Source organism: Schistocerca nitens, chromosome 2 (genome assembly GCF_023898315.1).
Source record: "Schistocerca nitens isolate TAMUIC-IGC-003100 chromosome 2, iqSchNite1.1, whole genome shotgun sequence".
Taxonomy (NCBI): domain Eukaryota; kingdom Metazoa; phylum Arthropoda; class Insecta; order Orthoptera; family Acrididae; genus Schistocerca; species Schistocerca nitens.
This window is the reverse complement of record NC_064615.1, coordinates 525605636-525621940: the sequence shown is the minus strand read 5'-3', so window position 1 is coordinate 525621940 and position 16305 is coordinate 525605636. Positions and strand designations below refer to the sequence as shown.

The following is a 16305-nucleotide window of genomic DNA, read 5'->3' as shown; positions in this document are numbered from 1 at the left end:
TTTCCAAAAGTCGTATGGTATGTCCCCAATTTCGTACGTTCTACACAATAATTGTAACCGTTGTGTGGTTTTCATTTTCCCTAGGGCTTTTAATATGTCTTCCCATCCCTGACTCTAAAATGAACTATTTCTTCTGTCACCTCCGCATACTTACTTCCGCTCGCAGAGGCCTTCAGTGTATTCTTTCTACCTAGATGCGATCTCATTAAAGTTATTCCTGCACTCTTAATGCTGACATCTTTCGTTCACACAAAGATAATTTCTAATGGAAATTAGAGTTTTTTAACAATATGTAGAGGCAATTTCTGTTTTAGAAACTCGATGCAAACGTTCTGTTTTAACACAGGGTTATCATACATAGCGTAACAAACTTAATGACAGTTGGTCATTTAAATGTAATTAAATGTAAATTAAAGAGAGGTTAGTTTAAGGATGAGAAGTTTCAGGACGAGACACAGACAGGTTCTTGCGAAGTTACAGTTTCGGGAACTACGGCGAGAGAAAGTTTGGTATTTCTTCTCATTGTTTGACGTTGGGGCAACGGTGCTTTTCATCGCTTAAATTTCCGCTATACTTGTGAACAAGGCCGGCAGGTTAACAACGCACCTTCCGGAATTTACGTCACAGCCTTTGTTCGCTTGATTGCAAGGAGCCCTGGTGGAGGTGCACAGTATCCAGCGCCCGGGCGACCTCCTAACAACCCCTCCTTTTGTCTCGGCCATAGATCAATGGGCCAACACTTGTACGGCCGTTTTGTTACGGCTTACATATGAAACTAACGGTTTGTGAATCTCCTTCATCACTAGCATAATTGCATCTGATATATTTTCCCCTGGATCAATATTTTCTATTTCTTGGATACTGGGAATTTCTGGTGCACCACTTTTATGATGATTTTTCATTCCATTCTTGACGCGAGTGAAAAATTAGTCGTAGAAAGAGAAAGAAGTACAAATGGTTCCTGAAAAATTAGTAAAATGTAGCATTTACATCCTTCAGATTGGTGGCAACACATCAGTATTAGAAGTTAAAAACGGAAAAGCGTTGCCAGTACTGATGCCCAGCTGAAGCTGCTGCTATTGTGTTACTAAATAAAAACAGTCCATTTTCGTAGGGTAAAGTGACAGTGTGAAAAACATTTTATACAGAAGTTCTTTTCTTTGTAGCTCCTATATTCGGACAATTGTAGGTTTCGTGACCTGAGGTTTAGTTCTTAAAGTATCACGTAAAATAGCAAGTAGCGTTATAAACTATTATACCAAGAGCAAACTGTTATTGAGTAAGGGCGAGGTTGAAAGTGAGTGTCATACTTTTCTCCAAACACGTAACTTTATTTCCAAAACTCCCATTAAACGAAAATAATATTCAACCCTACATTGAATCTAAAAATAATATAAATTCAAACCAGTGAAGTGGATACACCTCATGCATTTCGTGACCAATTACAAAACGCAACTACAATAGTAGATAGTAAGACAAGTTCAAGAAACAAATGTATCACTTCCCGATTATCCACTCATGGAAAAATACTGCTGTGGCATGCATGACATTAAGCTCACTAAGATTAAAAACAAGTTGTAAACACTTGTTGCCGGCCGAAATCGCCTTGCGGTTTTGGCGCTACAGTCTGGAGCCGCGTGACCGCTACAGTCGCAGGTTCGAATCCTCCCTCGGGCATGGATGTGTGTGATGTCCTTAGGTTAGTTAGGTTTAAGTAGTTCTAAGTTCTAGGGGACTGATGACCACAGCAGTTAAGTCCCATAGTGCTCAGAGCCATTTGAACCATTTTAAACACTTGTTGCTTTACATAAACACCCACATTTAAGATCACTGTCAATAAAATTTATAATGACTTGTTCTCAAACTGAACTCCGATATGGCTGCAGGCACCACAATCGCAAATTAAAGGCAACCAACCTCCCCATTGACTAGCCAAACCAACGGTTGTAAGATGACGAGAGGCTTTCTGGATAACGAACAAGGCATCTAACACTTCTGTGCACACAATGAGGAACACCAGGTTTCACAATCCCGGGCAGGCGATCAGATCATTAGCGCACTGAGTGACCCGATGGTAGGCACCGCCATTGAAGATCCTGCCCCAGCAAAAACGAACAGTGGAGCACTCGCTGCGGCGAGGACTCCACTAATGGTCGCTGCAGGCGTCAACTAATGGCGGCAGAGACCTACGTTCAGGAGGCGCCACAGTCGCGCTGCCCACGGGGCTACCAATAGTGGCGACAGAGGCGAGCTCGTGAGTTCAAATGCATCGGAACAATGGCAACTTTCGTGTCGCCACATAAACATTGTCTTCTATCAAGTAATGCTCGTGATAAATAGCGAGTGAGAGCTACGTTGTAGCGTGAATAAGTTAGTTAACACTTCAGTGCGCAGCCGGCCGGAGTGGCCGTGCGGTTCTACGCGCTGCAGTCTGGAGCCGAGCGACCGCTACGGTCGCAGGTTCGAATCCTGCCTCGGGCATGGATGTGTGTGATGTCCTTAGGTTAGTTAGGTTTAATTAGTTCTAAGTTCTAGGCGACTGATGACCTCAGAAGTGAAGTCGCATAGTGCTCAGAGCCATTTGAACCATTTGAACTTCAGTGAGTGCTAAGTTCTTATTTTAAGCGGAAATAATAAATACTTTTACGTTATAGTATACACCCAAAACGCTAACCTGTTGAAGTCATTTTTGCGACTAATAAATTGCGAAATTTGTGTAGCGAAAAGTATACTGAGTAATTTAATTCTATTTTTAAGAGGTTACTCTGTGTTGTAATGCGTGGGAAGTGTGGATGTTGCTGTAGAGTGGTGAGACAGAGAGCGGTATGTGTAGATTGTGGCCTGGAATTCCACTCAGGTGAGTGTAGTCGGGTACTGAATGGGGAACTCAGCAGTGCTGGCCTATGGAAATGTAAGCTCTGCAAAAGAGAAAACAGAATCGTTAAACAGGAATGAAAGTTTTGTGCCCTTCAGGCTGAATTATAATGCGATTGAAAGGGAAAAAAAGATCTTGGGAAGTGGGCAAAGGTAACAAATAATGGACAAAAGGGCAACAGCTCTGCAATTTCATCTAGATTTGAGCTTCCAGAATGTAATAACTCTGACTTACTATTCGAAGTGGAAGGGAAAGACCCTCATCTAGTTGTCGGTCACAGGAAGTGGCAACAGACTTCTAGCAAAGAAAATAAGTGTGGGTCAGTATCAAAAGACAATAGGAAAATAGTCTTACTAGCAGGTAGTATTTACGGATGGTGCAGGGCATATTAGAAACAGGGCACCAGGTTACAAGTAGTGTGAAGGCAGGTGCTAGCCTTACCCAGGTGACAACGACATGGGGATTCTGTGTAAAGATTCTGTGTATTGCATGGAATTATATGAGTCCATCATCACACAAACCATATGTAACATAAATTACAATTCGCTGCCTATACCTTAGTAATATTTCAGCGATTATATAGATACAATCAGAAAAACGCATTATAGAGGGTGCATAATCGGAATTTATCGCAGAATGTGTCGTGTTTTTATGCAGGCACTAGAAATAGGAGGGGGCTGACATCAGCTATTCGTACTTTAGCAGGATGAACACAAACATTATAAATATGTGGTATCATGACAAAACTGCCAGTTCTGCTATACAGGAGAAATGCTAGAGCATAGAGAGACGTATCACGGAAAAATTGGCAGGAAACCCTAGAAACCAATTCGATGAAATATAAGAAATCTCGATTAAATATAAGAAATCTATATTACGTGAAATTGGGCAATGTTAAAACTCATATGGTTGTACAATATAACGTGGAATAGGCTGATGTTATCATGGCTGCAATAAAGGCAGAGCTGCCAGGGATATTGTTACTCCTTGTAGATGAATATTACCTGATGTACTTAGATAAAACGAACGATTTTGCTGAGCCTTTCTAAGAGAACTGAGACGTACATGGAGACCACCAGGAAAACAGCAATGTGATTAAACAGCCACAATACAATCGCGACGCAGTGTTTAACATGATTGAGCAGCAATTATAAAGATATATAATAAATTTATTTGTTAGTCATGAATACAGGATCCAACAACATTATCGGTAACCTCTTTATTAGTTTTTAACGTGTCCTGATGTGGATCTAAGAGAAACTTTTACATCTTCCTTTGCTAAAGAATATTACATTACCAATCATGAAGCCACGTTTTATAACTACAGAATGGATGTTGTGTTCGACCCTCTATAAGACCGTATGAGTATTAAACGCCAATAAGCAGTACTGACAACGTGCACTGCTTTATTCTGTGCCTATCTCTTCCATGTGAAGTACGTTTGTAGTGCGTAATAGTGTTCTGCAGTTCGTATACTGTGGCAATAAGAATAGCCAAAAGCTAAGTTAACCATCCAGACAATCATGACAAAGAATTATATTCTGTCAGTATTTAGTTTTAATTTTTGTCTGTAAATTATGGTGACGTTTTTAATACAGACACCAATGAACATGATATATTATACATAAAACATTACATTAAAGCTGGAGAAATACATATTTCTAAATCTAGGACACTGTTCTCCACAATACCTTCCAATATAGATATTGGCGGATTAGGGTAGATTCTCACGTTGAAAGACCTAAGGTAAAGAAGAAATGTATGAAACAGACATAAACAAAACATTGTTAACGAGCTTCCAACCCTAAGTATAAGTAACTTGTAACGCATGTGAAAAAGAAAGCTGAAGATATAAGAGATCAAATTGAAATACCACTTGCAGCAACGGGGACTTATAAATAGTTATCGGAAAAGGAAGAATCTCTTGCTTATATTTTGTTATTGGAAAAAGAAGAACCTCTTGCACATGTGTAGGGAACGCTTACATATTACTTTAAACACAGTAGATAGATGTAACTGGATACAAGCGGGGTATAAAAATTTCTCCATTTATTGTAAATACTGACGGATAGTGGTATAACCTTTTTATAGACATCCATTCCTATTTGAATCAGCAAAAACAGGGTGGCGGACTGGACGTTGAGTGTCTTGCAACAGAAGAACCATTTATTGTGTTAAAAGTCTTAAAGTGAAATTTTTATATGCATGTGGAGTGGAAGAGCTACCAACACTCATCCAGTAATATGTGGAATGTCTTAGCAGAAGTGCAGTGAAGAAAGGGGTACTATACAGGAAAAAACTGAGTTTAAAAATATACTTGGTTTGTGGATGTGCAATTACTGATTGGAGAAGGTATTAGATGATTTGGATGTACATTGAAATTACAAGTTAAAAATTAAGTTATTGTTTCTAAAGCTGTGTTATGTGTGTAATTGTACATGAAAGAATTAATAAAAGTTTTGTAAATGGATATTTGTTTCTTATTTACTGCCCTGTCAAAAAAAATTCTTTAAAGGTGTACTGTCTACAATGATCCACAGTGTCCTTTCAATGGTTACAGTCCTGAGTTGTGGAACATAAGTTCTTAGAGTCTAGTACAACTCATTACTGACATGCTTGACTGTATCTTTTGGGTGCTCCCACCCCCTCTCCTATATTTTTTCACGACAAGAGGAATCTGAGGAGGAATGTATAGCTGCTGAAGATGTAGCAAGGCTTAGTTGATCATTGCTCTGGAGAACTACTTATCTCCCTTTCCCTATATTCTTACCATTAAAAATCTGTATCTGTCATATCTATCTTAAGTGCCAGATAAAAGAGATTAGGGGTACATTCAGAGTCATATAGATAATCAGTTTTCCTCGATCAGTGTGGAATAGGAAAGAAAGTCCATAACACCACTATACGATGTATCCCATGCACTGCACAGTTGCTTGCGGAATATGTGTTTAGATTTATGCGGATCGCAGATGATGCTGTTTACGATAGGAGGGGCACAATGTTAGTAAGCTGTAGCAATTTACAGGAGGACCTGCGAAGGACTGACGACTGGTGCCTGGCATGGGAGCGTAAATGAATGGAACAAAATGCATATAAAAAACCAAAGAGAACCAATACCGCTCTGTTACGTTACTGAAAACAAATCCTTAGAAACAGTAGTAATCATACAACACCTGGAAATAACCATCCAGGGAGTTGTCAATTGTAATGAGAATATAAAACGACAGCATATGCAATGGCGACAAGAAATCTTTACGAAATGTTATCCATCCGTGGAGGAGGCGGTTTAAAAAGACATGCTTGACTGACTTTTTTAATATTTCTCGTCAGCCTGTGGCTTACCATGTCAGACTAATAAAAGATGTAGGCAAGAATGAATAGCGATGTGTTTTGTCTAGAGTTCGTTCAATCGATGCAAGAAGTATAGCTAACTCCAGCTGTAGGCGGCACAAGAGAGGCGGTATATACCAAAATTCGGAGGGTGTATTTTGTGGGTAGCTGTCTATTTCCTCCAACGCGTGCCTCGTGAAACGAGCATGGCGACAAATAAAATGGTGTGCAAATGCTGTATGTATGATTTTTGGAATGAACAATACAATTGCCTAAGAATAACATAAGCGAACATGGTTCAGAGGAAATCTGTATTGTACGCTCTGTATTGTGATATAATCAGACATTGGGTGCAGTGGGGCTTTGGAATGAACTTGAGTAGGTCCTTATTAAAGAAATTTCTTGTAGGTTCCTGGAGGGTGCTCAGCAGGCTTTTTAGCGATTCTTTTTCTGCCCTATATTCGTAACGAGCAACGGAATAGTTAATGTCTGTACGTGTTCTAATCTCTGTTATATTATTCTCATGGTGCCATCTGATACTTATGATGGTGGCTGTAGAATTAACGCAAAATCTACTTAAAATGCCCATTCCCTAAAATTACCTCCAAGGTTTTGCCTGCACGTATACTGTACACACCACCTCATCCTCCTCTCCACCTCTGTATCCGTCTCTTCCGCCCTCTTTCCGTCCACCTCATTCTCCCACCTCCGTCTACTCCTTCCCATCTGTCTATCTCTTCTCTCTCTCTCTCTCTCTCTCTCTCTCTCTCTCTCTCTCTCTCTCTTACCCTCTCATGTCCTCCACTCCCTCTCTATTTCCTCCACACACTATTTTCCTTCTCCTCCCTCTGACCATATCCTCCTCCTCCTCCTCTCTCTTTTGATCTCTGCCCCCTCCCCTCTTCCTTCTGCACCTCCTGACCAATCCTCTATACTTTTCAGCAGCCTCCTGTATCTCTCACTTCGCTCCTCTTTCGGATCCCTCTTCCACCTTGCCCTCTACTCATCTGAACCTGTCCTCAGCAGTGCTAATCTGCCAACGTAGCCCCTACAATACAGTTTGATAAAGCAGGCTACACGTCATTTGTTTACCCCTGGCATACAAGCTGCAATGCAAAACAGATCAATGGAACAGGCCAATACTATTTCAACTCACCTGTCACGCAGGACATTCTCCATGTGTGGGCCAGGTAAATCATTTCTTGTAATCGACATGTAGGCTGTCCTGCAAACCAGGTTAATTTGGCAGTCAGATGCTATTCCCACACATGTCTGCAATACAGGGCAGCATGTATTCCAATGGCTGCGAAAACCACACTTTTCCCATTCGTCCCTCACATTGTAGCTAGGAGGTTATTAACCACACAGTGCCGATATTCATGACGTCTGCTGTTCATGTGCCAAATTTGGTTGAAACAAATTGAGCGGTTTGGGACGAGACCTTGTATAAACATACACATCTACCACCTGCCTTTCAAAGTAATAAAGGTGAAAGTTGCTTTATATCTCAAAGAAAATAGTTTTAACGGCACATTATTTAAAGTCACGTATACTGGAAAGGGCAGTACCATATAGCATAAAACTAAATGGAAACTGACGAGCAAAGAGCCGGTGCTTTCATTTTTGGTGTACATCTATTGCATCTTCTACATGTTTGGGCAGTAAAATTTAGTCTTTGGCTTGCCATTCCACATGAATGATGTATAGGGTAGTCACACTTTTCCTGTGTATATACGGATGTTGTTTAGGACAGTGATTACTAACTGAAAACGAGGGATATTGCACATTAGGCATGTTGAGAAAAGAATTACGAATGCCATTGATCGAAGCGAGAACGTCCCTGTTTACGTGTAGTGTGTTACTGTGATGTGATCATTACTCATTTAATATTGAGAATGTGAAAGGTAGTCCTGTGGACTAAAAAGCCAACTGATTGCCCCATTGCTACTGGGTGGATCGTGTGTTTGCATGCAGTAGCCTGCCGTGTTCCTGTCATTGGCCTAGCAATCGTCTAGCTGCGGTTACTGCAGAAGGATGAGATTCATGGTGACGGCAGCTAGCCGCAGTGCAGGGTGAATTTAGACCAAATATTGCTGACCATGGAACTAACTCACCCACACCTTTATGGTGATCTATAATAACGATGTCGTTATCGCTCCTGTACCATGCTAGTGGAGGTAGTACATGCGTGGGATATTGGTGCAATTTATTGATGTCTTGTGTATGTGTACATAATTGCCTATACAATAGCTTCTACTTGGATTTCCCACCGTTATTTACAGCTCTATTATAATGTAATAATATTGGACTCCTCTAAGGCAACCTAATATTGATGTATATAGTGCACATTTTTGACCTTGTAGTCATTGTAATATTATTTGAGAAGTATGTTGTTTACACAATTTTGTGTAAAAAATATATATCCTTGACTCTGATATTTCTTTGATATTGTACCAGAGGTATTTGTGCCTTTGACTTTCAAGTGAGGTAATGCCATTTGGCGCCATTTTTAAGCATCATTATAATACTTTGTTGTGACAGGCTGGAAAGAAGGGAAGGGAGATGCTGGACATGTAGCACAATTAAGCTAGCTCCACCATATTGCGATTTTTAAAATTTCCTACTGATTGTTAAATTTCCCACCATTTTCGTTTTTTTTTTAATTTCCTGCCGTTTTATAATCCTGCTTCCGCCCCTTTTTGAGTTTTAAATTTCCTGCCATTTTACGTTTATGGCAAGCGCTCTATTTTGAATTTCCCGCCAATTATTTTGAACTTTGAGCAACCCAACATCTGCGATTTTTAGTTTCTCGCCTAGAGCGATACTTCATGGCTGTGGCGCCAACTAGGTACAGAAACGGGAGCTGTGTGCTAAATATTTGGCATCTATACTACTCACCAAGTTTCAAAATTAATAAGTTTTTTCTAATTTTTCTATAAGTAATCCCAAAGTATGTTCATTCAAAATGAATGTAGGTACAAACAATAAAGCATAAACAGTTACCATGCTGTTAACAAGTAAAACGTGAATATACTATATTAAGTGCAATTGGTTAGTCTTCATATATACAGCTTGAACATCAATAAAACTGACAAACTGCAGGGACGGATTTCTGACTGGAAATGGAGGGGAAAAGGTCCTGTGAACATGTGTCTGGAAATGCATCGTGGCCACAGTAGATGGCGTTGTCTAATGACAGTTCCTGAGACAACGTGTCATGTGCTCCTTGTGTGTTGAAGACTGTGTGATTTACGCAGAGTGCTGTAAGCAGCAGAATGGTCCGGTATTCACGTAGAGAACAAGCTGGGTTGGTGTTTGTGTACAGCCAAGTAGATGGAAACATGATGTGGAAACAGATACCAACCACATCACACAACATTTCAAGCCCTCTTTGGGCCTTTGAGTGATCATCGATCCTTTCAGACAGACGAACGTGCAGGGAGGCATTGGACTGCGTATTTTGATGCAATGTACTGTTTTCTACAATTATCTCCTCACAGCTTGATAATATTCATGCGTCAATGTACCAACAAACGTTTCGTTTGTTACGAAAAAGTAAAAATAACACCACTGAAGACACTGATCCAGACAAAATAATATGTAGATTGGTTGCTTGCTTGTGATGAGTTATAATACGCTACCCAATATTTCAGATTATCGGTCTCATGATAAATACCGAGTGACCAAAAAGTCAGTATAAATTTGAAAACTTATTAAACCACGAAATAATGTAGATAGAAAGGCAAAAATTGACACACATGCTTGGAATGATATGGGGTTTTATTAGAAGCAAAAAACCACCCCATATTGCTAGACGCGTGAAAGATCTCTTGCGCGCGTCGTTTGGTGATGATCGTGTGCTCAGCCGCCACTTTCGTCATGCTTGGCCTCCCAGGTCCCTAGACCCCAGTCCGTGCGATTATTGGCTTTGGGGTTACCTGAAGTCTCAAGTGTATCGTGGTCGACCGACATCTCTAGGGATGCTGAAAGACAACATCCGACGCCAATGCCTCACCATAACTCCGGACAGCTTTACAGTGCTGTTCACAACATTATTCCTCGACTACAGCTACTGTTCAGGAATGATGGAGGACCTATTGAGCATTTCCTGTAAAGAACATCATATTTGCTTTGTCTTACTTTGTTATGCTAATTACTGCTATTCTGATCAGATGAAGCGACATCTGTCGGAATTTTTGAACTTTTGTTCAAAATGGTTCAAATGGTTCAAATGGCTCTGAGCACTATGGGACTTAACAGCTGTGGTCATCAGTCCCCTAGAACTTAGAACTACTTAAACCTAACTAACCTAAGGACACCACACACATCCATGCCCGAGGCAGGATTCGAACCTGCGACCGTAGCAGTCGCGCGGTTCAGGACTGCGCGCCTAGAACCGCGAGACCACCGCGGCCGGCTGAACTTTTTTTTTAATTTTTTATTTAATTTTATTTTTTTTTGTTCTAATAAACCCCCATGTCATTCCAAATTTCTACATTTCTATCTACATTATTCCGTGATTTATTCAGTTTTCAAATTTATACTGACTTTTTGATCACCCAGTACGTGCGTAATGAGGGAACAAATGTGTAAATTACGGGAAACGTGTTCTAACTTTTGCTGTCGAAGTTACGTTTCACTGGTCCCCAACAACCTGCAGGCTCTTCAAAAACGTATACCGATGACGTTATCCGCTTGTCTCGATCACACCTTTTGTAGGGTAAGGGAAGAGAGCTGCTATCAGAGTATAGATGAGTTTATGCCAAAATACAAAGGGAAATCTGCTCTCAGGTAACCTATTGAAGGAGGTATAAAAATTCGAGATCGTTGTGACGCTTTAACTGAATACACGTATAATGTCAATGTTTATGCGGATTAAACAACCAGGTAAACTGACGCCAGAACAAAAGGGAACTGACATATATTGAAACTATAAAATAGTGCATTGATAATGGCTAGGCATTAGCCGAAATCAGGATTTGCCAAATAAAAGCTACAAAAAAAGGACGCCTGATTGCTGCACTTTATAATTTATAAATTTATAAATTTGGTAAAAGGTTACCAGGGAAGACTCACTTGGGAAGGGAGTTTTCTTGACACTGTCAAATACAGTCAGAAAGGAAGAGGTCATACTTTTTATTGACAGCTGTTCCACAAGCGTCAATTTACTGAATATTATCAAATTAGCTTCAGTGAGCACTGCCCTCAGATATCAAAGTTCCGAAGAAATCTGGAAAGAGTGGGCTGCGAATTTATTGTGAACAGACAACAGACATTAGCAGCAAGATGGCAAGATAGTGAACCAGTAGTTGTTCCAAGCATTTGTCGAGAGCCTACATTAGGCAAAGGTAATCCCAAGCAAAATGATGAAACTAAGGCAAAAGTGTTATCCCCAAACCCGATCTGTTTCTATAGTAAGACTATGGGAGCTGTTGATTTTGGTTTGTATGACTCTGATCGATGCTTTAACAACTGGTGGGAGAAAGTACTCTACAAAGTGTCGACGGTGTCTGTTGTTAATGTGTGGGTACTGTTTAGATACGCAAATATTAAACATGAAGCATCGTAAAACATCAGGTAGCAAGTGCTTAAGCCTTACTCTAACGATTCACTTTTGGTGGCCACAGGCATGACAAAGGACATTCGTTAAGTAGCTTTACATTTGAGAACCATTTCACTCATACATTTTAATTCTGTCATAGATCGCTTACATGCTGAATTTTTAATATTATATATATGAATTTCATATAATAGACTAAAACCGTCAATCATACAAGTGACATTTAACCGCAACGATGGGCAAATGGTTTACGCTCTCACTATGGACAACATAAGTGTCGGAAAACGCTCTGAAAACATGCAAGAACCACCTGCGTGCTACCCTTATCATCCAGCAAAGTAAATTCCACTTGTCGAAAGGGTACATATTAATTGCAACGAAACAATATAAATCAGAAAACGAAGCAACTTTACTGAAGCCTAACTGTTAAAAAAAATAGCAAGTTAGTAAGTTAGGGGAACTCATTTCTCAAGACATCCCTACTCCGCAGGGCAGCAGCATTCAGGTGAATGCTTGTCATGATTATCCTCGTGAAAGAATGCAGCGGAGAGCTCACCTGATGGTCTTAAGAATTCCTTTACTTTTCGCATCGTATATTCCTCAGCGATTCTTTTCTGGGGGTACAAGCTCAGCGTCACAACTTAAGTTGACACCAAACTTCCAGTTCAGTCACTGTTACGTATCACGAATAGCATTAAGGACGCCTTTGGCTCTTTTGCATTCGTTCGAACTATCAGCCAGGCCTTAGAACCCTCACGCTCTTAGAGAAATTGATCAGCAACAGAAATTGCAGGGTGTATATCGATAAATAGTAACAGTTTGTTCTATTTTGAACAACTGACAATTGAACGACTTCATCAAATGACAGAAGTGTGCGTCGCTTCAAAACTTTTCGGATAATCTTGAACCATCATATGACCAAGACTCCACAGCTGCTACAAACAGTAGAGGCTGTAGGAGACAGGTGAAGCATCCGGGTCCACTATCTCACACAGCTGAAGATCCGGTTCAGATATTACTTTGATAAGGAGGAAAATGTACCTCTGAGATGTAAGCCGTGTGCAGTGATGCGTCACACGTTTGATATCAGAGTGCTTGGATTGGCTCCTGACACCTTGCTCTGCGCTTATCGTCGCTGGTATTAAAGCAGTGAGACGGCTACCCGTCACTCTGCGAGTCAGTGTGGCTCAACATGGAACGAATGTGCAGCACGGTGACCGTCAGCATCCCCCAGGGTGCGCTCAGAGGCCGCAGGCTCAAGACAGCCTCCGGCAGAACCTACTGCAGCTTCCAGGGTATCCCTTATGCCAAGCCACCAGTCGGGCCGCTCAGGTTCAAGGTCAGTCGAAACACTTCCCATAATCAAAGTTGTGTCTTACAAGGAAACACTGAATTGAGCTTGAGGTTGATATTGGGGTCATTCAAGACAAATGGAAACGCACAGCGCAAAAAGTAGGGAAAAATGTGGCACTGCTGACTGAGAGAACCCAAGCGGTAAGTAAAACAGTCGCACAAAGGCTCAACATCCTTGAGAACTGTGAGGCTCACGTCTGAAGTACGAGCAAGTAGGTGACCATGATAACTGCGTGTGTAGTCAGTAGTCTTGATCGGTAGTCGCACCCAACTTACACACCCGATGGATGGATCACAACAGAGTGCGTTATACTCTCAGTCCCTGAAACATTAATTTAAGATAAGGGCGTAAAATCGCTTTTGAGGAACTTCAGACCACCATGTCTTCCTCCCTAAGCAAATATTCTTCTATTGCGAGGAATACCGCCGAGTAGGGCAACCACAAATATTCAGGTAGCAAAACGATAGTGTGATGAAGGAATTGAAAGTAGCCGTGCTCAACAAACCAACTCAGTCATCTATTACGTCGTTCGAAACTAAAAGGCCGGCCGGAGTGGCCGAGCGGCTCTAGGCGCTTCAGTCTGGAACCGGGTGACCCCTACGGTCGCAGGTTCGAATCCTGCCTCGGGCATGGATGTGTGTGATGTCCTTAGGTTAGTTAGGTTTAAGTCGTTCTAAGTTCTAGGGGACTGATGACCTCAGCTGTTAAGTCCCATAGTGCTCAGAACCATCTGAACCATTTGAAACTAAAAGGCTCTTCCTTTGTTTTCGAAAATAGGTTAACAGTTAGTTACGACATTTATATTTTACGACCGATATTGGTGAGCTTGTTTACGATTAAGTAAACGTATTGATTGGTGGCAGAGCACTGCTAGCTTGAAGGGGGAAACCAGATTGCGCTTTTATTGGCCCGCTAGATGGCGCTGCCATAGGTCAAACGGATATCAACTGCGTTTTTTTAAAATAGGAACCCCCATTTTTATTGCATATTCGTATAGTACGTAGAGAATATAAGAATGTTTTAGTTGGACCACTTTTTTCGCTTTGTGATAGATGGCGCTGTAATAGTCACAAACGTATAAGTACGTGGTATCTCGTAACATTCCGCCAGTGCGGACGGTATTTGCTTCGTGATACATTACCCGTGTTAAAATGGACCGTTTACCAATTGCGGAAAATGTCCATATCGTGTTGATGTATGACTATTGTGATCAAAATTGCCAGCGGGCCTGTGCAATGTATGCTGCTCGGTATCCTGGCCGACAGCATCCACATGTCCGGACCGTTCGTTGGATAGTTACGTTATTTAAGGGAAACGGAGGTGTTCAGCCACATGGGAAACGTGGCTGCTACAAATGATGATGCCCAAGTAGGTGTTTTAGCTGCTGTCGCGGCTAATCCTCGCATCAGTAGCAGACAAATTGCGCGAGCATTGGGAATCTCAAAAACGTCGGTGTTGAGAATGCTACATCAACATCGATTGCACCCGTACCGTATTTCTATGCACCAGGAATTGCAGGAATTGCATGGCTCTGAGCACTATGGGACTTAACAGCTGTGGTCATCAGTCCCCTAGAACTTAGAACTACTTAAACCTAACTAACCTAAGGACACCACACACATCCATGCCCGAGGCAGGATTCGAACCTGCGACCGTAGCAGTCGCGCGGTTCAGGACTGCGCGCCTAGAACCGCGAGACCACCGCGGCCGGCTGAACTTTTTTTTATTTTTTATTTAATTTAATTTTTTTTTTTTGTTCTAATAAAACCCCATGTCATTCCAAATTTCTACATTTCTATCTACATTATTCCGTGATTTATTCAGTTTTCAAATTTATACTGACTTTTTGATCACCCAGTACGTGCGTAATGAGGGAACAAATGTGTAAATTACGGGAAACGTGTTCTAACTTTTGCTGTCGAAGTTATGTTTCACTGGTCCCCAACAACCTGCAGGCTCTTCAAAAACATATACCGATGACGTTATCCGCTTGTCTCGATCACACCTTTTGTAGGGGAAGGGAAGAGAGCTGCTATCAGAGTATAGATGAGTTTATGCCAAACTACAAAGGGAAATCTGCTCTCAGGTAACCTATTGAAGGAGGTATAAAAATTCGAGATCGTTGTGACGCTTTAACTGAATACACGTATAATGTCAATGTTTATGCGGATTGAACAACCAGGTAAACTGACGCCAGAACAAAAGGGAACTGACATATATTGAAACTATAAAATAGTGCATTGATAATGGCTAGGCATTAGCCGAAATCTGGATTTGCCAAATAAAAGCTACAAAAAAAGGACGCCTGATTGCTGCACTTTATAATTTATAAATTTATAAATTTGGTAAAAGGTTACCAGGGAAGACTCACTTGGGAAGGGAGTTTTCTTGACACTGTCAAATACAGTCAGAAAGGAAGAGGTCATACTTTTTATTGACAGCTGTTCCACAAGCGTCAATTTACTGAATATTATCAAATTAGCTTCAGTGATCACTGCCCTCAGATATCAAAGTTCCGAAGAAAACTGGAAAGAGTGGGCTGCGAATTTATTGTGAACAGACAACAGACATTAGCAGCAAGATGGCAAGATAGTGAACCAGTAGTTGTTCCAAGCATTTGTCGAGAGCCTACATTAGGCAAAGGTAATCCCAAGCAAAATGATGAAACTAAGGCAAAAGTGTTATCCCCAAACCCGATCTGTTTCTATAGTAAGACTATGGGAGCTGTTGATTTTGGTTTGTATGACTCTGATCGATACTTTAACAACTGGTGGGAGAAAGTACTCTACAAAGTGTCGACGGTGTCTGTTGTTATGTGTAGGTACTGTTTAGATACGCAAATATTAGACATGAAGCATCGTAAAACATCAGGTAGCAAGTGCTTAAGCCTTACTCTAACGATTCACCTTTGGTGGCCACAGGCATGACAAAGGACATTCGTTAAGTAGCTTTACATTTGAGAACCGTTTCACTCATACATTTCAATTCTGTCATAGATCGCTTACATGCTGAATTTTTAATATTATATATATGAATTTCATATAATAGACTAAAACCGTCAATCATACAAGTGACATTTAACCGCAACGATGGGCAAATGGTTTACGCTCTCACTATGGACAACATAAGTGTCGGAAAACGCTCTGAAAACATGCAAGAACCACCTGCGTACTACCCTTATCATCC

The 16305-nt window shown here is 41.0% G+C and overlaps 1 protein-coding gene across 1 annotated transcript in view; it reads left to right on the top strand.

Annotated features, from left to right (window-relative positions):
* Nucleotides 1-12942: 12942 nt before the first annotated feature.
* Nucleotides 12943-16305, top strand: part of LOC126234477 (juvenile hormone esterase-like) — a 99543-nt gene continuing 96180 nt past the window's right edge. The window contains exon 1 of the mRNA XM_049943168.1: nt 12943-13104. Coding sequence (XP_049799125.1) covers nt 12958-13104 — 147 coding nt within the window. The 5' untranslated portion in view covers nt 12943-12957. The remainder of the gene's footprint in view (nt 13105-16305) is intronic.